Here is a 25,193-nt window from a genome sequence, read left to right as displayed (position 1 = left end):
CTGACATAAATTCTCTCAGATTTACCTGAGTGGGCATAGTAGCTGTCACTGCACAGGCAAAGTACACTGCTGGTTGGGTACTCATCACAGCACAGCTTTCTGCTGCAGGACGACTGCTCCAGGTGTGACTGGGGGAAGCTTCACTGGTCCTAGCCATGGTAGAGGATATTGTCATCCCTGAGGAGTTGGGGATAAAGGCTGTTGAATGAGCAGCCTTTGTGTCTGGTGACCGCCAGGCCTTTGCATTGCCAGTGCTGGGGGCTGAATACACGGGACCGGAAGGTGTCTGTGTGGCAGTGCTGTGATCTGTTTCAGACAGCGTGCTTGTGGTAAATGTTGGAGTCAGGGGTGCAACTGTCGTGCCCCCTTCCTGAGCCCCAGACATGGTTGTTCCAGAAACAGTTGTCCTCAGGGTTGGGGGTACAGCTGTCATGCCCCCTTCCTGAGCCCCAGACACGGTTGTCCCAGGGACAGTTGTCCCCAGGGTAGTCAGGGGTAGTGCAGAGGTGTGAATCACTGCACCAGTTGTCATGGGTAGAGATTCTTTCACATCAGTGATTTTGTTCAGAGTTGGTGGGAATCTCACTGTAGCTGACTTCGCAGAGAGTGATTGTCATGGACCCTCATGATCTAATGTCATTGCTTGGTCTGTTTAATACTGCTGGAGCTGTGATCACGGTTGACTTATGAGAGCTGGTGGCCACTGATGATTCCAGTCCCTTGCCTATGAAGCCTGCTAGTGGAGTTGCAGTTGAAGCTGTCTAGTTCGGTGTTAGGATCTCAGCTGAAGTGGCTGTCCTTGGGGAGGCTGTGCTTCGGGATGTCCCTCCCTGGTCTTTCAGTGCAGAAGTCATCGTGGAATTGGACAGCACTGGGCCTTTGGAGGTTGTGATGATAGTTGTATTTAACTTCTCCTCCTGAGTCTCATGTGTTGGGTCTGCCTGTTCTGTGTACTCTGCAGAGCTACTGACTTGAGGTGAGGTTGGAGGGGTAATTGGCGTGGTGTGCTTCTGGGACTCAGATGTTGTGGTCTTCCTGGTTGTTAGTGAATTAGGTGGCACTGCAGAGCCCTGGTCTCTGCGTTTTTTGGACAGAGCTTAAGTTGTGGATGAACCCACTATAGTTCCCAAAGGCACAGAGTCTTTTGTGGAGGTTGTTGCATCTGACTCGACTCCTTGGGTTGTGTTAATGCCTGTAACAAACAAACAAAAAGAAACCAATACACCTGTTTACTCCACCAATCCAGAGTTCTTCTCAGTTGTCCTCACTTACCAAGTATCCTTACTGGAAGATGCAATAAAAAAAATATCAACGCCAACTACGCAATTACTGGCTTGCATTCATTTATGTTCCACCGCTGATCTGTACTGATAGATTTCAGCTGATGCAATCCAGGGACTGTGAATTTAACTAGTGCTGGCAACTGTGCCTCATTCGCCTCAATGACTATTCTAGAGACAGAGTCAACAAAAGGGGGAAATCTGTTATTGCATTTGGTCTTTGGTTTCTTGATGCTGTTTTTAATGTGCATTGAATATGATTCCAGTATTTAGAGAGATACAATTTTTTGTACAACAGGACAATTGCAAGCCATGTGCTTCATTTAGTGCAATAGCAGTCAAGGGTGGCATTGACATAGTTCAGTTTTCACCTTGCCTGAGTAAGGTGCTGCTCCAGTGCACAAGCATTGGTGCATTGAATCCTCACAACCAACCTGAGATAAGGACTATTATGTCTACTTATCAGGTGAAGATACTGAGGCTCAGACAGGTGAAAACCCCTGTGCACAGTCACACATCCGGTGGTGGCACTGCATTTGAAACCAGGTCCATCAGACCCCAGGGCTCAATGTGTTCTCCACCACACTGCCCTACCTCACAAAAACATAGCTTCATTCTCATGGCTGAGCCAGCCAGTCTCTAGAGAGAAAGCCCCAATCAGCTATGTTGGGTCCCTTGGAAATCTTCCTCCTTCCCCTGGGCAATGGGCAGAAATAGGTCTATCACCTGATACCCTGCCATTGTATGCTTGAGAGTTGTCAAAGGAGTAATTCAGAAAACTGGAGTCGACTCAGCCTAGGTGGCAGGTTTGTCCTTCCCACAATCTAGCTCTGAGGGAAGATGACCCTTTTCCCCGATCCCTGCCATGATCGGGCTTCTACTCCTTCCACACCCCACTTTCTTCTAGCCTTATAAGGAACAAAGGGGTCACAATAGGGTAGAAGAGCTGGCCAGGATGTACGGAAAAAATAGGGGTATCTAGGCTCTAGATCTGGCTCTGTTACTGACTTGCTATGCCATCTTGGGAAAAACTCACCCCTCTTGGTGCCTCCAAGTCCCTCTTAGCACAGTGAGGAGCTTGGGCTGAATATCACAGGAGTCCTCTAAGCTCCAGTGATCTAGGGGTCTGCTTGCAACTCAAGTCCAGGCTGAAATGAACAAATGTCTCACTATAGGGGTCCCAAGTTTGTACTTGCAGAGAGAAATGTTTCCATTTGATCTGATTTTGTGGGTTTTTTTCCCATGTGGTTAACCAGTTGTCCCTGTTCCCTTACGGAAAAATCCATCCTTTCCTTACTGGTTTGTCATGATACTTGTCATTATGTAGCCAGACTGATTTCCATGCTCTCTTATTCCATTGGTCCACTTGTCTATTGCTGCACCAACTTACTGCTAATTTAATGTAAATCTCAGAATCTGGCAGAGTGAGTCTCCTATCTTGCTGTTCAAAATCATCTTGGCTATTGGTGGTCTTTGTTCTTCCTCATATATATTAGAATTTTTTATCAAGTCTTACAAAAAAACCCTGCAGGGATTTTGATTGGAAGTGTGCCACAATGATAGATTTGGTAAGAATTGACATCTTTATGATATTTAGATTTCCTGTCCACAGCAGCTCCTTTGAGAAGCAATGGAGTGTAGCCTGGGCTCTGAAGTCAGATCATAGCTCGGTGATGGGGGACCAATCACCTCATGTCTCTGAGCCTTAGTCTCCTTAACTGTAAAACAGGGATGATGATAGTACTTGTTTCACTGATGGCCATGAGAATTAAATGAGATAATGCATGTGAAGCACTTAACACACTGCCTAGCATATAGTAGGTGCTCAATAAGTAGAACCTGCCATTGGTAATGATTATATCCTTCTCTCACCAAAATTCGTGTCTGCTTCCTGGGTGCTTTGCCAAGGATACTCCTGTCCCTGGCAAAAGTCATGGATTCCTGGAATTGATGAGACGTGCAATTCCCTGCCACCTCCCAGTATCTTCCCCCAATTGTCCTCGTAGCTCAGGACCCAGGGCTGCACTCCTACCTCAGGCTCAGTGAGGCAGTGGTTGCTCTTGCTGGAGTAGGGCAGGGAAGGGCAGCAGGGGTCCCAGCCCCTAGGCCTTCAGTCCTGGGCTGTCTTGGGAGGGAACTAGCCTGCTCAAACCCCTAGCTATTGGCCTGGCCCAGATAGGAAAGACAGACAGACAGAGAGGGATAGCTAAGAGGACAGACAAAACAGAGGGAGTGAACAGACAAAGACAGCATCCTGGAAGAGTACAGATGAGCAAAGCCAAAGCCAGAAGCTTCTTGGAGGTCACCCCGTCATGTTCCTCCCCCCAAACTCACTGGTGCTCCAAGCCTTTAAGCAGTGAGTGCAGTGATCAAGAGTGAGGTGGTGGATGGCTGTGCTCACCTTATAAAACCTTTCTGGGGACACTACCTGATCTTCTACCACCTTCTTGCCCCCCCAGAGGAGGCTAGATGACAAGGGTGTATGCACACACTCACCAGGCTTGTCGAGGGCTCCATCCCTAACAGATAGTAGCAGGGGCAACAAAAGCCACCAGACGTCCATGGCTCTGCTGGTTGATGGTCTCGGGGGACACTAGGAAGGAGTCCTGACCTGAAGAAGGGAACAGACAACAGCTCCGAGACAGTGAGACCCTGCTGGCACTGGTGCCACCTCACCTGCCTGCTGACTACACCACCCTGTCCCCAGTAGTCTGATTCCTTCCCAGCAGGCCCCAGTGGGCTTCAGGGCTGGAACCAATGCTGATGAGAGGGGAATGGAGGGTGGAGTTTCCCATCAGCTGCAATCAGTGGGTCTCTGGTGACTCCCATTCCAATTGGTGAATGTCCCCAAGCCCCTTAATTGTCAGCCTTTGCTGAACAGCTGGGCAGAACTCTGGGCCTTGCAGCCTTTCTTTCATCCAACACTGAGTATCAGGTATACAGTTGATCTCACTGGCCCCCCAGTTCCTGGGCTGAGAGCTGGCCATTTGATTTTAGAGCTGGAGCTCAATCAAATCCTCTTCCCATTGCACAGATGGGAAAAACGAGGCCCAGTGACTTGCCCAAGGACAAGAATCCAGTTTTCCTGTCCTCCCAGGCCGCTCTTCCTATTGGCCAAGGTTGCCACAGCTTTCTTAGGAACTTGTTGTGGTTCTCAATGATCTTTGGTGTGAAAGTCACAAAATGGCCTCACAGGTCCCAGGTTCCCCACCAGAACTCATTCCCCTGACCCATAAACTCCTCCTCTGTGGTCTCGCAAGCCTCAGCGCTCCTCTCCTCTGGAAGGCCTGCCAGGACCATGCTTTGCTCAGTCATTCTCCACTGCACCAGGATGGAGCCGTCTTTACCTTCATGACTTGGTCAGTGGTGACCCCATCAGGCCAGGGCTCCCCAGAATGAGGACTAATCTCCTCTACCTTCAGACAGAGGGTGAAGGTAGGGCTGTCCCCTACATCAGACAGGGACTCCCAACCATGAGGACCAGACTTTCCCCCACAAAATATAGGACCCCAAGGGCAGGGGTTACCTCTCTACCATTAAGTCAAAACTTTTCAGGGTTGGGTTTTCTCTCCTATTAGACTGCAGACTCTAGTCCCATACATGCTTTGCAGGGACTAGATTTGTCTTGCCCCTCAGAAACGGGGCAAGGTTGCCCAAAGGGTTTGGAGATCCACCAGTTAGACACACTGATCCCAACACAAAACTTTATTGTCAACACACAGACGCCTGGCTCCATCAGCCTCGCCTTTCTCCTCTTGGTTCTTGGGCCTACTTAGACCCCATCTAGCTTTGGCCTAGAGCAGATGGCCTAAGGAATACCCATCCTTAGGACAAATCCTGGCTGCCTCGGCCAGCACCTCCTTCTGTGCTCATCTGTGCTGTAGGGCTCCCACTCTCATCCAGCACCCTTCTCCATCGTCCTGGCGCCTCTGGACTGGGGGCTAACCCCTTCCCAGTCCCAGGCACCTGCCCAGGCGTCAGGGAGGGGATGGGCTCAGGCCAGGCTATGCCGAGTCATCCTAGGGATGCAGGAAGCGGCAGCGGCTAGGTGTGCGTACGTGCAGGCCCCTTGGCTCCTGTCCTGCCTTCTCAGTGGCTGTCCTTGCGCTTGCTAAGGAGTATGCTTACGTTGGATTCCTGAACCTGCAAACAAGAGTTTCCTGGTCAATCCCCCAGTCTCACATGGCAGATGTTCCCTTATTCCCCTCCTCTAGCTTCAACAGCTGCCCCATCCAGGCCTCCCAGGGAATTACAGAGGATCCCAAGCTCAGGGAACATCCAGGCTGTGAACATTCACAAGGCTGCTGGTCATTCCAGTCCAGTCAGACGGTGTGGGAAGCAGAGAAACTAAATACGTGGGTCTGTGCCTTTTTCTCCCTAGAGGCTTCTTCTCTCAGGAGGGGGCTGCTCTTATACACCCTAAACAGAACCTGGCCGAGTAGGCCTAGGTTCTGCCACTGTGCAGGAACTGAGCTGGCCCAAGCTGCACTAAGAAACGGTAGGTGGGAGAGCTATAGAGATGGAGTGGCTCGATGGGCGGAGCCTGACGGGAGGGGCGGGGCTTCTTGGAGAAGGAAAGGGTGGAACCAACAGGATTGGCAAGACTGCTGGGGAGCCTGACAGTCTAGGGGGCCCGAGCAGATCTTGGAACACACAGAAACCTTGACTAATGGATCAGAGGTGAGGCTGGGCTGGGCTGGAGGGGGTGGCAGGGTGAGCACTGATTGAGTAGGAGAGGGAAGCTGCACCTTTTCCCTGTTGACGAGCGCAGTGATCAAGTCTTGCTGGCAAGTCATGTCACACGGATATCTACGGAGGGCCCACTTGCCACCGACAGGCTTGGTGGCAAGTGACTGTGCATCAGCTCCTCCTTCTGCTCCTGGTTGAAGCGGATGGAGCGTACCTCCTTCACTATCCTGGGGATGGAGCAGTAAGAGCGTTCTGACGGCTGGGGTTTTAGGGGGAAGGAGGAAGCATTCCCATCTAAGCCCAAGCTCCCAGAACCCTCCACCTTTAACTGGACAGACCCTGTGTGGTGGGAGGAACAGGGAGGTCCGGCTCCCGCAACTGCACCGATAGGCTGCTTAGGGAACCTGGGCAAGTCACTTAAACCTCTCTGGGCCCCAGGGTCCCCATAATAAAATGGTGAGGGCATTGGAGCCAGAAGGACCTGAGGCTCCCTCGACCCTGACTCAAGGGACTTAGGGGCACCCCCAGTACCCGCCCTACATGTTGAGCTCGTCTCGGATCTCCTTGTACTGCATCAAGTTCTCCTGTATTGCCTCAAGCACCAAGCAAAAGTTGTCGCATGTTTTTTCCGAGAGGTTCGAAGGAGGCCCCCAAACAAGTGGCTTCTCCGGGAGGCCAGATGTCTCCTGATGAGCGACTTCACAATGCACCAGTGGCAGCTGGTTGCTCCCGAGCTCCTCCTCCTCGTAGTCCCCTGTCTGGGAAGGAGGTAATGGGGAGAAGACAGACAGCTCTGTTGGCACCCCTCCCCCAGCCGGGACTCCGGGATTCTTTTCATTTCAGCTCCAGTCATTCTCAGCCTCTCTTCCCTGCTGTAGGAGCTCAACTACCAATGCACAAGCCCTTCCCCTACCTCTCTGGAAATTCTCACCCCTTTTCAAAATGTAACTCCGCCCTCCCTCTTCCCAATTTCACTTCTGATCAATCCTACCCAGCAAACTTCTAAGGCCTTATCTACTGTCCGGTCACAGCCAACGGCTCCCAACACTTGGGGAAGTACTCCACCCCACCCCCAACCTATTGGAAGTTTTACCCTTAAATGAATAATACTGTAGCTAACATTTATTGAGTCCTCAGTCTATACCAAGCACTGTTCATTTACCTAATTCTCCTAACAGACCGACGAGGTAAGTACTATTATTATACCATCTTACAGAAGAAGAAATTAAGGCTTAGATTGGTTACCGCCCCTGCAGCCACCCAGCTGCTCAGTTTTGAGTTGCCATAGAAAAAGACATCTAGGAAATCCACACCCCTCAGAAGCCCCAATTGGTGAGTTGGCACTTATGGTGGAGGAGCTGCCTCCAGGTCTCAGGCGTGGCTTTCTCCAGCCCCTTGGGTGTGCAAGCACACCCTTACACATATGCTCAAGTTAGCACTCATACGCACAATCCCTTCCCCTCTCTGCTGCCCTTCCAGTCCCACTCACCTCACTGAAGGTTATCTGGTGCAGTTGCGTCTGCTCTCCAGACTTCATCATTTGCTCCAGATTGGTGGTCACCACAACGACCAACAGGTTGATGCCAATGAAGGCACCAATGGTGATGAAGATGGCAAAGTAGATGGCACCCCCGATCTCCATAACATACTCTCTCCTCTCCATCCTGGAGATGGCAGGCAGTGGCCCCGTCACCTCTCTGGCCCTTTGAGCCTCAGTTTCCTCATCTATGAAATGAGGAAATTATCTCTGGGGACTTATTTTATTATTAATTATTACTGGGACTTCTGCTGCCTCCCTGCTGTTATCCAGATCTAATGCTCACTCCTAATTGTCCCAGTAGCTGCTCTTCACTGAGCACCTCCTGTATGTCAGACAGGGGGCCAGCATTGCAAGGTGGGGATTTGCACATCAACATTATCAAGTTTTATCTATTGGCTACACTGTTTATTCATGCTTTTTTTAAATTTTAAAACATAAGTCAAGCACATTATAGAAAAATCAGAAGAAACAAATACAGGAAAAAGTCCTCCTGGTAATACCTCGTGTGTAAATTTCTCATAAAATATTTCCCTAAATAGTAGTCCTCCCTCCCTCCCTCCCTTCTTCCCTCTTTCCTTCTGTGTGTGTGTACACACATACTGTGTGCCAGGCTCTATGTTAAGATATTTATACAAATTTTCTCTATTGATCCCCACAGCAAACCAGACATAGTTAATACTGTATTGTAACCCCCAATTGACAGGCGAAGAAACTGAGGCTCAGAAAAGAGATGAAGTAACTTGCCCAAGGTTGCATTGCTGGTATGGTGGAGCAGAGACTCAGAAGCCCAGTCCACTTTTATTGTGCACTATATGATTTTTCCACTACCTACATCATAATGGATAATGAACCTCTTTACTGTGCTTTTATTCTCACAAGGGGATAAAAAGAAAACAGTCAGAAGGACCCCCTCCCTGGAGTGGACTAGAGACAAATAGGGGTTAGATGTAATGGGAAAGAGGTAAAGAACAGAACCCAGCAGCTATCTATGCCAAAAACGACTGTGGGCAGCAGGCCTAAGAATGAATGAAGTGAGAACCTAAGTTCCCAGGAGTCCAGGAAGTTTGCTGGGCTCCGTTATGGGGTGGGGGGCTGCCCTGAAACCTTAGATGCAATCACAGACCTGCTCCCTTGCCCAAAGTTTCACTACCCAGCCTGCTCTGAGAGGAATGGGGAGCTCCGCATCCTTGGGTGTGCGGGGGGGGCAGATCCAGGTTGTCCCCATGGGCTGGGCCTGACAGACCCCACGGGGGTTCATTTCCATGAACAGGCCTGCGTTAGGGCTTTGAATGGGTGGAGTTTCAAAGGGGCAAGTCTTCAAGCAGACCATAAACCCAGAGGCCCCAGACCCAGGGGTCTCCTTCTTCCCAGTTTGAAGCCCAGGGCACCCTCTCCTGCTGGACTATCCTCATCTCAAGCCCTGGAGCCCCATCCCATAGAGAGATCTTCCCCCTCCCCAGTTTTATATGCCTGGGAGCCCCAGATCCTGCCTTGCCAGCTGGCAGCCCTCAGGCACTCACTGGAAGTCACTGTAGATGTCCACCCAGCCATCTTGGGTGATGCAGATGAAGAGAGTGTACAGGGCAACCTGCATGTTCTGGAAATGCACAGGCACGAATGCACCAAAGAGAGTGACCCCAAACACGGAGAACACCTGCCAGAGAGACCGAAGAGTGTTGTAGGCCTCACCCGAGGGCCCTGGAGGCAGAGGCCATGCAAATGCCACACAGTGAATGCTGCCAAGGGGGTCACAGGGACTCTGGCTGGCCTGGAGGTCTCTCCTCTTCTCCAGACACCCTAGTACCCCCCGCGACCCAGAGGCTCTGTTCAGGAAAAGGGGTCGGGGTGGGGAGGGCACTGACCAGCATGAAGAAGAGGATGAGGACCATGATATTGGCCATGTCAGGCACCGACTGCAGGACGACACGGATGATCTGGGCCAGCGGCTCCACCGCCATGCACATATGCACCAGACGAAGCAGCCTGCGGTAGAGCCTCTCAGCGGTGTCCCTCTGCCCTTCCCAGACCCCTCCTCCTCACTGCCCCCCACCTGCCCAGAGCTGATCTTCACCTGGTAAGAACTCCCCCATCTCTTTCTCGGGGTCCAGAGAGGTCCCCCTCCTTTCCCCAGAGTTCCCAGCTCACCTGAGGGTATATGTGATAGAGACGGCACTGAGTTCATTAATGAAGAAGCCCAGAAGCAAGATAAAGATGATAATGAAGTTGAGGATATTCCAGCCATCCTGGGGGGTGAGCCACCCCAGCGGGGTCAGACCCAGCCCATGGGACCACCCGGGTCTGCCCTCCCCACACCCAAGGATGTGGAGCTCCCCGTTCCTCTCAGAGCAGGGCCAGTCGTCTGCCATTCACTCATCCTCCTGCCCCTAAACATGCCACAAACACACGTGCACTCACCGCCTCATCCCTGGATCAACAGCCCAGTACAGTCTCAGAGACCCGCAGTGGAGACTCTCACATACATACAGCTAGTCCTGATGCTGAGTGCCCACCCTGGCCAATGCCCTGCTGGAAATGGCCTTGCCCGACAGTTAGGTGACTGGAGAGTGTCTGGATGTTCCAGCCTCTGTGTGACACACACCACAATCTACAGTACAATGCAACTAAATGTGAGTAACATGAAGGAATTCTGCTTCAGTAGCCAGTTCAGAGGCAAACTAGCTTTCACTGTATGGGAAAGAGAGACAGGAAATTTTTACAAGCCCTTCGTCCAATGAGGCACAAACTCATAGAAGCGGGGATGGAGAAAGGAAGCTCACATGTATGAAAAATTCAGGCACAACCACTACAGAGGGGAATTTGCTCTGTCTAACAAAGAATGGATCCATTTACTTTTTAACTAGTGATCCTACATCTAAAATCTGACCCATAAAAACTCTGTTTTGTACAAGTATGAAATGACATTTGTATAAGGTTGAAAACAACCAAAGTGTCCAGCAATTGGGCACCAGTTAAATAAACTACAGCACATTCATTCAATGGAGTGTTGTGTAGCCATAAAAAGAAAAATGAGAAAAATCTCCACATACTGATACAGAAAGCTTGCCAAGATCCATTAAGGGACAAAAGCAAAGTGCAGAACAGTTTATGGTATGCTGCTGTTAGGAAAGGGAGGACTAAAAATATATAAGCTTATGATTGCAAAACAAGAGACTATAAATATAAAAAGATTACCTAGAGAGGGTGGGGGAAGGGGAAAGGGATGAAGGGAAAGGAGTGAAGGCAAAAATTCTGTGTTCCTTTGCATATAGTTTGACCAATATGTATCTGCATTAAATATCCAAAAAGAAAACTATTTTTAAAGGAAAAAAGGTTCTTTAATATTTTGGGCAGTCCAGTCAACACAAGCCCTCCTGTTGTCCCACATTCAGAGTGTCTGCACCTACACATACACAAGGATTCACAATTGTGCTTGTCTACAGATCCATCAATCTAGCCATCCAGTGTTAAGCTTCTGCCATATGCCAGACCCTGAACCACATCCAGAGGACACAGGATTTCTGCCCTGCAGGGCTCACAGACTATTTTGAAGAAGGTAGATAGAAAGTAAAGTTGAACTCCATGTGAGAGAGGTAAGTACATAGTACTGGGGAGACACAGGGCAACACCTCACGGTCTGAGAGAGGCAAGAAGACTTCCTGGAAGAGAAGATGTCTGAATGAATCTTATGCTGTAAGTAGGAGCGAAGCAAGTGAGTAAGCAGCAGGGAGCTTTCATAGACTAGGGGTCAGCGCAGACACGGGCATGGAGGGACAGGCAGCAGCACGTGTGTCTGTGTTGGGGAAGGCGACCGCAAGCAGTCGGAGCAGCTGGGAAACCAAAGGTGAGGCCGGAGTGATGAGCTGAACGAGCAAGGGCCTTAAGTACAACGAGCTATTTAGATGGCTCCTATAAACGATAGGAAGCCACTGGAGTATTCTAAGGATACTCTATGGCTGGGGAAGATCACTTTGATGTCAGGTGGGGGACAACAAGAAGCCACAGCAACATCCTGGTGAGAGGAGACAAGGCAAGAGCTAGAACGGGGGTAGCAGAGATGCAGAGGGGGCAAGAAATTTGAGAAATATTTAGGTGGTGACCAAGTGCTTAACAGGCTGTAGGGGTGCGGAGGAGGAAGATACCCCCTGAGGACAGGTGTAATGGAAGAGCTGGGGACAAAACTTTTGGGACCCTTATATGACTATGTCATATTTTGAGATGTTCATTTACAAACTTTCCTCCCTTCCCTGCATTTTCCCTTTCCTTCTCCTAGCCTCCCCCTCCACTACACCCCTTCAACAGGGAGCAGGCTTTGTACCCAGGACCCAGGGGTAGCGATGGGTGGAGGGGGAGGAGGCGGAAGCAACCTCTAACAAACCCTGGCTTTTGGCACTGGGAGCCTGGCCTCAGATGAAGGTCGGGGTTGAGGACATCAGTTCTCAGCCAGGGATGATTTTGCCCTCTAGGGGACATTTGCCAATGTCTGGGGACATTCTTGGTCGGTCACAACTAAGAAGGCGCTGGTGGCATTTAGCAGGTAGAAGTGAGGAATGCTGCTGAATATTTTACAGAGCAAAGGCAGTACCCACGGCAGAGGATCAGCCAGGCCAAAACATCCTAAGTGTCAAAGCTGAGAAACCCTGGTTTAGGCGACAAGCAGAGTGGCTAGAAGGAACACGGGATTCTCAGGCTGGTCTTAATTCTCTTGTGCTAACAAAATGCCAAGGCTTAGCTTCAGAAGTAGAGGCCCTCCTAACTGCGGCTGAAAGGAACCTCAGGAAGATACGGAGGAGGAAATGTTCTCAGGGGACAGATGTCCGCCTGCACCCCAGGGCTACTTCCCGTAAAGAAGTGCGCTGCTGTGTTCGCAAAAAGCATGGTACCTCTTGACTGTGGAGACTGTAAAATAGAGACATACTATTCTACTTTCTGTTAATAAACATCCTCACAAGTGTTTACACAAAGCAGTCTTTAAGACATCCAGACTCCAGGAAGGTTCTAGGTTCTACATTCTGTTTTCTATGCAGTGAAACCTCTAGCCCCTGGAGAGCTAATTCTAATTGGTTGTCCTGGTAATGTTATTTAAATGCTTCCTTTTAATGAAAGGGATAAATACTTGATAGGATTTTTTAAGCTTCTTCTCAAACATGCCAAAAGGCAAAATAAATCCCTTGACTCTAGAAGTCGTATTCAAACAAAGAGTTTGAGTCTTTGTCTCATTTAATGTAACTTTAAGACTTTTTCCTACTCAGACCACTCTATGATGCTCTCCCAATGGGGGTCAGCAAGCTACAGCCCAAGGGCCAAATCTGGCCAGCAGCCCTTTTTTCTTTTTTTAAAAAATTTATTTATTTATTTATTTATTTTGGTATGGTTAATGTACAGTCACTTGAAGAACACAATGGTCACTAGGCCCCCCCCATTATCAAGTCCCCCTACATACCCCATTACAGTCACTGTCCATGAGCATAGTAAGATGCTGTAGAATCATTAGTTGTCTTCTCTGTGTTGTACTGCCTTTCCCGTTTCCCCCCCGCTATATTATGTGTCCTAATTGTAATGCCCCTTTTCCCCCTTATCCCTCCCTTCTCACCCATCCTCCCCAGTCCCTTTCCCTTTGGTAACTGTTAGTCCATTCTTGGGTTCTGTGAGTCTGCTGCTGTTTTGTTCCTTCAATTTTTTCTGTTCTTATGCTGCACAAATGAGGGAAATCATTTGATACTTGTTTTTCTCCACCTGGTTTATTTCACTGAGCATAATACCCTCTAGCTCCATTTGACATTTTTATATAATACAGGATAGTTATTTGATAAAATGTCCTCAATTGGGGTTTTCTAATATTTCCTCATGGTTATGTTTTTTTTTTGGTTATGTATTTTTGACTGGATGCATAAATGATACAGTATCTTTCCTAAGGCATCAAATCTGGAGGTTCATGGTATTTGCCCCTTATTGGTGATACTAATTTTGATTACTTGTTTAGGCCATTTTTTTATTTCTTCAGTTAAATTACTCTTGAAATTAAATAATTTGGGGAAAGGATACTTTGAGATTTTGTGAAATAGCCTGTTTCTCATAAGTTATCACCCTCTGGATTTATCATCAATTGATGATTCTTGTCTGAGTCAGTTTTAATCTTATGGTTGCAAAATGGTGATTTTTTTCCTAATTATTTCTTATATTTATTTGTTGGCATTATATTGTAAGGAAGAACCTTCCTTGAAGAAGAATTTCTGATAAACAGATGGGTGTTAGGAACAGCATAGATCAAGACAGAAAATTGGAAAGCCCAGGGGGCCAGCAGCCCTTTTTTCATAAGAGCCTTAGGCTAAAAATGGTATTTATATTTTTTAAAGGTTAGGGGAAAAATCAAAAGAAGATTTTGTGATACATGAAAATTATATGAAGTTCAAATTTCAGTGTACACGAATAAAGTACATTTGGAACACAGCCATGCTCATTCATCTATGTACTGAATATGGCTGCTTTTGTGCTCCCATAGCAGAGCTGAGTGCAACAGAGTCTGTATGGCCCACAAAGCTTAAAATATTTATCTGGCCCTTTACAGAAAGTTTGTTAACCCCTGCTCTTGAATCCTGTAAATTTAGGTGGATACTCTCAGTGACATTTCTCAGATAAGGAAATCAAAATTTCCCAAGATCACAGACTGGGGAAGGCTGGAGCAGGGATTGGAACCCAGGGAGGCCGCCTTTCTAGTACAAGTTACTTCCTGCCACATCACAGACATCTCAGAGTAGTTAGTCTCTTTATATACGCACACATACACGTGCACAGACACCCACACCCACGCACACACACACACCCTCCCCTCGGTTTTGGGGCCAGGAGTGCAGGGATAGGGACTGGGTGGGGTAGTCCCTAAGGAGTAGGGGTGATGGCAGGGAAGGCCCAGGATCTCACCTTCCAGAAAATCCAGAAGCCATTGAACCAGCCCAGGAGAACCTCACAGATAAGGATGGTCAGCACAATGTCATCTATAATAGAGAACAACTCATAGTGTTCCTACAGAGAAGACAGAAAAAAGAGAGGGGCAGAGAGATCAGTGGAGAGGGGCCTGGGCAAGGCCAGGACGAGAGGGCATTTAAGAGCACACTTTCTATGTGCATGCCAGGCACATGTTAAGACCATATGCATATCATTTCATGTTACCATCACCATCATCCTAAGAAATATGTTTTATTCCCATCTTAGAGGTGAGTAATCAAGAGATGTGCACAAGTTCAGACAGTTAGCAATAAAGCTTGTTTGCTGACTAAAAACCTTTGCTCTTAACCTATAGAGGAGGGATTCTTGGGAGAGGGGGGTTGGGGGAAGCACAGTAGGCTCCAGGATTGGAAGGACAAGCCCTGGTCTGAGATGGAAGACACCTAGCCCCATCCTTGCTTCTCTGGTTGTTCCGACCACCCTGCTGCCCCAGTGCCCAAATCCCCTGGCTGGGCCTGACCAAACTCCTGGGTATTCCCCCACTCATGGGTCCAGGGCATGTCCTCTGGGTGGACAGTTTGATGGAGAGATGACTTCATGACTTTAAATTCTGTTTAAAATTCATCTTACTTTTATCTAATCACCCATGAAGCTGTGACCCTGCTATAGTTTGTGACCCAATTAACAGCTCCCAGCCCCCTGACTCCACCCTGGCCATTACTAATCATGTGGTCTCCTCCCTTTCTTTACCTCCATGGCCGACAGACCTGAGTCTCAGGGCTCACTGATGCACATGGAGGCTTTCTGCTACCCACACCTTGCCACCACCACCACCCACTGGTCAATGCAAGTGGGGGCAAAGCTTCTTAAACCCAGATGGGAGGTGAAGGTTTATGGACTCCCTGCCGGTTCCAAATTCCCAAAGGGCATCAGGGGCCAGGAGTGTCTGCTTACAACAAGGGAGAACTTTCTTGCCCTCACCTGTCCCCTCAGCTCCAACCTGCTGGCCACTGGAAGCAATAGGCTCTCCTCATCATTTACTGAAAGAGCTTCCCAAACGGTCCTCCTGCCTTCACTAAGTCATGAGCATTGATGGTTAGGTCAGAGTTGCTTTCTCTATCCACAAGCCTTCCATGACTCCCTGTGGCCTGGAGGGTAAGGTTCAAAGCCAGTTTGGCATTCACAGCCTCTAGGATTTGCCCTTCATAGACAGATATCCTCTCCCAGGGCTTTTAGCATTTACTGTGACCCATAGTTCAGATATACATTTTATATTTTATGCCATAATGTTGTCTCTCTCTCTCTCTCTCTCTCTCTCTCTCTCTCTCTCTCTCTCTCTCTCTCTCTCTCTCTCTCTCACACACACACACACACACACACACACACACACACACACACACACACACACACACAATTTCTGTTTCTTCTTTTTCATTCTATATCAAAATGCTGGTATCTGCACTCTGAACTGATTTCATGATCAGTTGATGGGTTTTGGTCTGCCCTCCATTCTACTCATTCTGCAAATCTTGGCAATCGGGTTTCTGTCTCCACCACATCAGAGGCAGCTCTTGTCAAGGTCACAAGAGCTAAATCCAAGGGATGCTTTGCAGCTCTTCTCTGGCCTCATCTCTACCACATCTGGCCCTGGGCATAGGTGCTCCCTTGATAGCACACTCCCAGCTTCCTCCCACTCCTCGGCCCATTCCTCAGTCTACTTCTGCACCTCCTCTGCCATTTCTCACCTTTTATGGAGGCTCTCCTCAGAGCTCTGTCCTGGCCTCTACTCTTCTCCCTCAACACTCTCCCCCAGGCAACTCATCTAATCCTTTAGCTTCAGCAACCATTCACCTACATGCTGGCATCTCTCACATCGCCATCTTCATCCCCGTGCTCTCTGGAGCCTTTCAGCATTGACCTCTAACCCCTCAGTAGACACCTCTGTGTGGACGCTGTATGGGCATCTCAGAACAGTACCCAAACTCCACTCCAAACACTGCACAACTCAAACTGACTTCACATCCTCCCCCAAACTGCTCATCCTCCTATATCCCTGTGTCCCACACAGCTACTCAAGGCAGAAATGTAACCTCTTGCTCTTCCTTTCTCTACATGCAAGAGATGATGACGTGTTACATAAAATAGCATGTAGTAAGTGATCACTAAGCATTTGCTAGGAAGAAAATCAGTCAGGAAGGCCCATGGATTCAGCTGCTAGAGAGCTTCAGATGCATGTGACCTCTTTTCACTCACCACTATTGTCCTGGTCCAAGCCCGTCATCTTTCACCTGAATATCTGCAACACGATCCTGCCTGGTCCATCCTTTGCCATTTTCAGTACCCGTCCACAGCTCACACTGTGGCAGTCAGTGTAAGTTTTCTAAAACACATGTCTACTCATCACTCCCATGCTTTAAACCCTTTGCTGGCTTCCCAATAGCAAAAGATAAAGGCCATCCTCTGTAACATAACTTAAACACTCTCCATCATCTGGTCACTGATCACCTATCTGAACTCATCAGCCACCACACTGGACATTTAAAAAATATCAGTTCTCCGGAGAAGATTAAAGATGGTGGCGTGAGAGGAGAGACAGAGGCTTCCTCCTAAAACTGGATACAATTAGAAAATATAGTTGGCGCAACTAATCCTGAGAGAGCAACAGGAAAGAGGACAGCATCAGACTGCATACACCTGGAGAAAAGAGCAGACCTCACCGAACGGGGTAACATACCAGAGCTGTGGCTCCGCAGGACCTGAGCCCTTCCCCCACCCAAGCTCACTGCGGGAGGAAGAGAAACAGAGCAGGGAGGGAGTGGAAGGCTTGGGACTGCTGAATACCTAGCTCTGGAGATCTGCTCTGGGAGCACAAACCTACATTTCATGGTGCTTTCATGGGACTTGCATGACTACCGGGTTGGAAAGTTAATACAGGCAGAGTTCCTGGGGAGACTGGGATTCCAGCCGCTTGTGGAAAGCAGAGATCCATATCTGGCTGCTCTGGGACAAAAACTTATACCTGTGTGACCAGCCCACTGGCTCAGGCAGTGGAGACAGGCACAGCAGCCAGGAGGCAGGGAACAGCTCTTTCCTCCCCCCAGGCACCAGTACTGCTCCCCTGTGACCCCCGACATTGCTTCAGGGGCTGAGCAGCACAGAATAGAGCTTCTGGACACTAGAGGGCACCATATACAAACATGAAATGCCAAAGGAACCTTGTCCAGAGTAAAATTATTAATACAACTCCCAAGAAAGATTTAAATGATAAGGACCTCGTGACTCTTCCTGAAAGGGAGTTCAAAATAAAAATCATCAACATTCTAATGGAGGTACAGAAAGACATCCAAGAACTCAGGAATGAATTCAGGTCGGAGATCCAATCATTGAAGAGCACAATGGAGGGTATTAAAAGCAGGTTGGATATGGTGGAGGAGACAATAAATGAAATAGAAACTAGAGAAGAGGAATACAAAGAAGCTGAGGCACAGAGAGAAAAAAGGATTTCTAAGAATGAAAGAATATTGAGAGAACTGTGTGACCAATCCAAGAGGAACAATATTCAAATTATAGGGATACCAGAAGAAGAAGAGAGAGAGAAAGGGATAGAAAGTGTCTTTGAGGATGTAGTTGCTGAAAACTTCCCCAATCTGGGGAAGGAGATAGTCTCTCAGGCCAAGGAGATCCACAGATCTCCCAACGCAAGGGACCCAAGGAAGACAACACCAAGACACATAGTAATTAAAATGGGAAAGATCAAGGATAAGGACAGACTGTTAAAAGCAGCCAGAGACAGAAATAAGATCACATACAAAGGAAGCCCATCAGGCTAACAGACTTCTCAGCAGAAACCTTACAGGCCAGAAGGGAGTGGCATGATGTATTTAATGCCATGAATCAGAAGGGCCTGGAACCAAGATTACTTTATCCAGCAAGATTATCATTTAAATTTGAAGGAGGGATTAAACAATTTTCAGATAAGCAAAAGCTGAGAGAATTTACATCCCACAAACCATCTATACAGTCTATTTTGGAGGGACTGCTATAGATGGAAGTGTTCCTAAGGTTGAATAGCTGTCACCAGAGGTACTAAAACCACAGTAAAGAAAGTAGAACAGCTAATTATGAAGCAAATGCAAAATTAAATTAACTATCTTCAAAGTCATCAAGGGATAGACAAAAAGTACAGAATTAGATACCTAATATATAAAGAATGAAGGAAGAAGAAAAAGGAGTAGAAATAGAAAAGAACCTTTAGATTGTGTTTGTAACAGCATACTAAGTGAGTTAAGTTAGACTCTTAGATAGTAAGGAAAGTAACCTGGAACCTTAGGTAACCAAGAATCTAAAGCCTGCAATGGCAATAAATACATACCTATCAATAATCACCCTAAATGTAAATGGACTGAATGCACCAATCAAAAGATATAGAGTCACTGAATGGATAAAAAAACAAGATCCATCTATATGCTGCTTACAAGAGACTCACCTCAAACCCAAAGACATGCAGAGACTAAAAGTCAAGCGATGGAAAAAGATATTTCATGCGAACAATAGGCAGAAAAAAGCAGGTGTTGCAGTACTTGTATCAGACAAAATAGACTTCAAAACAAAGAAAGTAACAAGAGATAAAGAAGGACATTACATAATGATAAAGGGCTCAGTCCATCAAGAGGATATAACCATTATAAATATATATGCACCTAACTCAGGAGCACCAGCATATGTGAAACAAATACCAACAGAACTAAAGGAGGAAATAGAATGCAATGCATTCATTTTAGGAGACTTCAACACACCATTCACTCCAAAGGACAGATCCACCAGACAGAAAATAAGTAAGGACACAGAGGCACTGAACAACACACTAGAATAGATGGACCTAATAGACATCTATAGAACTCTACACCCAAAAGCAACAGGATACACATTCTTCTTAAGTGCACATGGAACATTCTCCAGAATAGACCACATACTAGGCCACAAAAAGAGCCTCAGTAAATTCAAAAAGATTGAAATTCTACCGAACAACTTTTCAGACCACAAAGGTATAAAACTAGAAATAAATTGTACAAAGAAAGCAAAAAGGCTCACAAACACATGGAGGCTTAACAACATGCTCCCAAATAGTCAATGGATTAACAACCAACTTAAAATGGAGATCCAGCAATATATGGAAATAAATGACAACAACAACACAAAGCCCCAACTTCTGTGGGATGCAGCGAAAGCAGTCTTAAGAGGAAAGTATATAGCAATCCAGGCATATTTAAAGAAGGAAGAACAATCCCAAATGAATAGTCTAACATCACAATTATCAAAATTGGAAAAAGAACAAATGAGGCCTAAAGTCAGCAGAAGGAGGGAGATAATAAAGATCATAGAAGAAATAAACAAAATGGAGAAGAATAAAACAATGGAAAAAATCAATGAAACCAAGAGCTGGTTTTTTGAGAAAATAAACAAAATAGATAAGCCTCTAGCCAGACTTATTAAGAGGAAAAGAGAATCAACACACATCAACAGAATCAGAAATGAGAAAGGAAACATCATGATGGACCCAACAGAAATACAAAGAATTATTAGAGACTACTATGAAAACCTATATGCTAAGAAGCTGGAAAACCTAGAAGAAATGGACAACTTCCTAGAAAAATACAACTTACCAAGACTGACCAAGGAAGAAACACAAAATCTAAACAAACCAATTACCAGCAAAGAAATTGAAGCAGTAATCAAAAACCCACCCAAGAAAAAAAACACCAGGCCAGATGGATTTACCTCAGAATTTTATCAGACATACAGAGAAGATATAATACCAATTCTCCTTAAAGTTTTCCAAAAAATAGAAGAGGAGGGAATACTCCCAAACTCATTCTATGAAGCCAACATCACCCTAATACCCAAACCAGGAAAAGACCCCACCAAAAAGAAAATTACAGACCAATATCCCTGATGAATGTAGATGCAAAAATACTCAACAAAATATAAGCAAACTGAATTCAAAAATACATCAAAAGGATCATACACCATGACCAAGTGGGATTCATCCCAGGGATGTAAGGATGGAAGGATCCATCAACAGCATCCACTACATAAACAAAAAGGACAAAAACCACATGATCATCTCCATAGATGCTGAAAAAGCATTCGACAAAATTCAACATCCATTCATGATAAAAACTCTCAACAAAATGGGCATGGAGGGCAAGTACCTCAACATAATAAAGGCCATATATGACAAACCCACAGCTAACATCATACTGAACAGCAAGAGGCTGAAAGCCGTTCCTCTGAGATCGGGAACAAAATAGGGATGCCCACTCTCCCTACTGTTATTCACCGTAGTACTGGAGGTCCTAGCCACAGTAATCAGACAAAACAAAGAAATACAAGGAATCCAGATTGGTAAAGAAGAAGTTAAACTGTCATTATTTGCAGATGACATGATATTGTACATAAAAAACCCTAAAGACTCCACTGCAAAACTACTAGAACTAATATTGGAATTCAGCAAAGTTGCAGGATACAAAATTAACACACAGAAATCTATGGCTTTCCTATACACTAACAATGAACTAATAGAAAGAGAAATCAGGAAAACAATTCCATTCACAATTGCATCAAAAAGAATAAAATACCTAGGAATAAACCTAACCAAGGAAGTGAAAGACCTATACCCTGAAAACTGTATGACACTCTTAAGAGAAATTAAAGAGGACACTAACAAATGGAAACTCATCCCATGCTCCTGGTTAGGAAGAATTAATATAATCAAAATGGCCATCCTACCCAAAGCAATATACAGATTCGATGCAATCTCTATCAAATTACCAACAGCATTCTTCAATGAACTGGAACAAATAGTTCAAAAATTCATATGGAACGGTCAAAGACCCCGAATAGCCAAAGCAATCCTGAGAAAGAAGAATAAAGTTGGGGGGATCTCGCTCCCCAACTTCAAGCTCTACTACAAAGCCACAGTAATCAAGACAATTTGGTACTGGCACAAGAACAGAGTCACAGACCAGTGGAACAGAATAGAGACTCCATACATTAACCCAAACATATATGGTCAATTAATATATGATAAAGGAGCCATGGACATACAATGGGGAAATGACAGCCTCTTCAACAGATGGTGCTGGCAAACTGGACAGCTACATGTAAGAGAATGAAACTGGATCACTGTCTAACCCCATACACAAAAGTAAACTCCAAATGGATCAAAGACCTGAATGTAAGTCATGAAACCATAAAACTCTTAGAAAAAAACATAGGCAAAAATCTCATGGGCGTAAACATGAGTGACTTCTTCATGAACGTATCTCCCCAGGCAAGGGAAACAAAGGCAAAAATGAACAGGTGGGATTATATCAAGCTAAAAAGCTTCTGTACAGCAAAGGACACCATCAATAGAACAAAAAGGTATCCTATACTATGGGAGAACATATTCATAAATGACAGATCTGATAAAGGACTGACATCCAAAATATATAAAGAGCTCACACGCCTCCACAAACAAAAAGCAAATAATCCAATTAAAAAATGGGCAGAGAGCTGAATAGACAGTTCTCCAAAGAAGAAATCCAGATGGCCAACAGGCACATGAAAAGATGCTCCACATCGCTAATCATCAGAGAAATGCAAATTAAAACCACAATGAGATATCACCTCACACCAGTAAGGATCACCACCATCCAAAAGACAAACAACAACAAATGTTGGCGAGGTTGTGGAGAAAGGGGAACCCTCCTACACTGCTGGTGGGAATGCAAAATAGTTCAACCATTGTGGAAAGCAGTATGGAGGTCCCTCAGAAAGCTCAAAATAGAAATACCATTTGACCCAGGAATTCCACCTCTAGGAATTTACCCTAAGAATGCAGCACTCCAGTTTGAAAAAGACAGATGCACCCCTATGTTTATCACACCACTATTTACAATAGCCAAGATATGGAAGCAACCTAAGTGTCCATCAATAGATGAATGGATAAAGAAGATATGGTACATATACACAATGGAATATTATTCAGCCATAAGAAGAAAACAAATCCTACCATTTGCAACAACATGGATGGAGCTAGAGGGTATTAATGCTCAGTGAAATAAGCCAGGCAGAGAAAGACAAGTACCAAATGATTTCACTCATATGTGGAGTATAAGAACAAAGAAAAACTGAAGGAACAAAACAGCAGCAGAATCACAGAACCCAAGAATGGACTAACGGTTACCAAAGGGAAAGGGACTGGGCAGGAGGGGTGGGAAGGGAGGGATAAGGGCAGGGAAAAAGAAAGGGGGCCTTACGATTAGCATGTATAATGTTGGGGGGCATAGGGAGGGATGTGCAACACAGAGAAGACAAGTAGTGAGTCTACAGCATCTTACTACACTGATGGACAGTGACTGTAATGGGGTTTGTGGGGGAGACTTGGTGAAGGGGGGAGTCTAGTAACCATAATGTTCTTCATGTAACTGTAGATTAATGATAATAAAATGAATTTTAAAAATATCAATTCTAAATAGCACAATTCATGTGTGCAATATATTGTTTGTAAGAAATTAGAACAAGGATAAGACCAAAGTCATCCTAGACTTCAAGCTGGACACACAGAACTCACTTACATGCTGTTTCTTCCACCCAAAACACTCTTCCTCAACTCTCTTTGCCTGGCCAACTCCTTCTCATTCTTTATGCTCAGCTTAAGTATCCCTTTCTCCAGGAAGCTTTCCTTGACCCCTCAGATTAGGTTTGATGTGAGCTCCTGCATACTCTGTGCCTCTCAAGCATTTGTAATGCCATGCTTGTGTCTGTCCCGGGACTGAACAGGGTCGGTAGTGACCATACCTGGAACCCTGGCACAGTGTCCGGCACAGTGAGGTTCTCTCTTAGAGACTACTCCTCCCTGCAAGGCGCCTGTTTGCTTGCCCCTACTCACATTACTTTTCTCCTGCCTTTTCTCTATAAATCCAATGCATTCCTCCAAGCTGGGTCACCTCCACCATGAAGTCTTCCTTGATCTCTAGGCCCCTGGAAGGTCAGAGCTTGAATAATATCCTATCCAACCATCATGAACAGATGAAGAGCCCGACGCCCTGAGAGCAAAATGCCCTGTCCAGGCCCTTGTTGGGCCAATGTGGGCAGAGGTTAGGCTGGAGTCTCACCTGGCCAAGGAAGGAGTTGGTGCGGAGAGCAATGGTAATAGCGTTGACTACCAGCAGCACGGCCAGCAGCAGCTGGAAGGCCGGGTGTCGCAGCAGATTCTTGACATACATGTGAGTGATGAACTCCTGCATTTCCCAGGCATCCTGGGAGAGGGCAGGGGAACTACCTTCAGGCCAGGTCATGGCAGGAGGCCCCTGCCTGGACACTTGCTCTCAGTGAATGGAGGCCCTTGGAGGGGCCTTTAGGGGGAAAGTTGCCTGAGGGGAGATCATGGAAGGGAGGCAGAGGTCACTACATGAATGGCCACTAACAGCGGGTCACTGCTGTGGGATCTTATGGGAGTATGTGCCAGGAAGATTCTTCTGCCGTCTCTGCTTGTGAGAGACTGTCATTATATAGGGGTTTGCGGAGGGCACTGCCAGGTGGTTGCTAAGGTATCATGGGGAGGTCACTGCTAGGGAGGGCCTCTGGGGGACATTTAGAAGGCAGGAGGGGCAGAGTCACTATGAGGGCCTTTTGCTCCAGGTGCCCAGCTGCAGGAGGGTGACATGTGGGCGAGGGCCCCTGCAGGGCCCAGCTGCAGGCTGCAGCTCCGTCTTGCCTCACCTTTCTACTGGTAATGTCTCTGCGATCGATGAGCACTTGCTCCTCTGGCCAGACGCAGGGCTCAGGAGAGGCACTCTGCGAGGGTGACAAGAGGGCCCATCAGTGCAGCCACTGCCCGTCCAGACCCAGTACAGTCCTCCTGGGCCCCACCTCACCTCTGGATACCCAGCTTGGGTTGTAGAGCCAGGCTTGAGTCCCCAACCAGGACACTCAACAGTTTGATGTTGATGTCGGTCCATTGCTGCCACCAGGTCTTTTCGTTGTGGGTCCCAGTGGCTCAGCTTCCTCCCTCGCCTCAAAGAAACTCCATTCCAAGTGGTCTGGCTCCACCTTGTGGTGACATCACAGAGAACTCTGTGACATCCAGCTGTCTGCATTCCACCAAAGAACCCGAATACCATGAGAAGCTCCTCCCACTGCCAGGGGAGCTAAGGGGCTGGGATCAGAAGTCAGACTGATCATTCAGGTCTCCTGTGTGGCCTGCGTGGACACACAGGGATGTGTCCCTGCTCTGGGTCCAGGAGCCGCAAGTGAGACTGGTTAGGGGAAGAAGAAAGGTGTTTTGCCACAGGGCCCTCCTAGTAGACCTCAACCCACACCCCTTCCCAGCAGCTACCCCAACCCACCACCCCAGTCTCTGGGACTGCCCACCCTGCCCTTCCCCATCAGTAGAATGAAAAGCTGGTCTCTATTTCCCATTTTGTCCCCCTGGAGAGGAGGCAGAGGAGTACCCTCTGGTCTCCGAAGGGCTGGGGAGGGCTGGGCGTGAGAAGCCCTCACTAGCGTGGATCAGCAATCCATCAACCTGGCGGGCACAGAGCTTCAGGTGCAGAGCAGTGGCCAACAGGTGGCACATGGGGCTAGACAAGAGTATTCACTCTGTTTGACAGCTTTCCATCCTGGGGAATGGTATCTGGAATCAGGAATCTCTGGGAAACAGATTCCTCATTCTAATATGGAAGTTAAAGGCACAC

The 25,193-nt window shown here is 47.0% G+C and overlaps 1 protein-coding gene across 1 annotated transcript; it reads right to left on the bottom strand.

The window, feature by feature from the left end:
* Window positions 1-248: 248 nt before the first annotated feature.
* Window positions 249-25,143, bottom strand: CATSPER4 (cation channel sperm associated 4). The gene is given in 14 exon segments (XM_073233446.1): window positions 249-1,192; window positions 3,777-5,423; window positions 6,029-6,091; window positions 6,094-6,196; window positions 6,510-6,727; window positions 7,459-7,633; window positions 9,030-9,163; window positions 9,372-9,492; window positions 9,655-9,752; window positions 14,428-14,529; window positions 23,613-23,756; window positions 24,220-24,294; window positions 24,375-24,549; window positions 25,025-25,143. Coding segments are annotated over 12 exon segments (1,371 nt in total). The 5' UTR covers window positions 24,459-24,549; window positions 25,025-25,143; the 3' UTR covers window positions 249-1,192; window positions 3,777-5,369.
* Between the last annotated feature and the right edge of the window lie 50 nt (window positions 25,144-25,193).

The sequence above is a fragment of the Manis javanica genome, chromosome 4, assembly GCF_040802235.1.
Source record: "Manis javanica isolate MJ-LG chromosome 4, MJ_LKY, whole genome shotgun sequence".
In the NCBI taxonomy this organism is placed as follows: Eukaryota; Metazoa; Chordata; class Mammalia; order Pholidota; family Manidae; genus Manis; species Manis javanica.
This window is presented reverse-complemented; position numbering and strand designations above follow the sequence as displayed.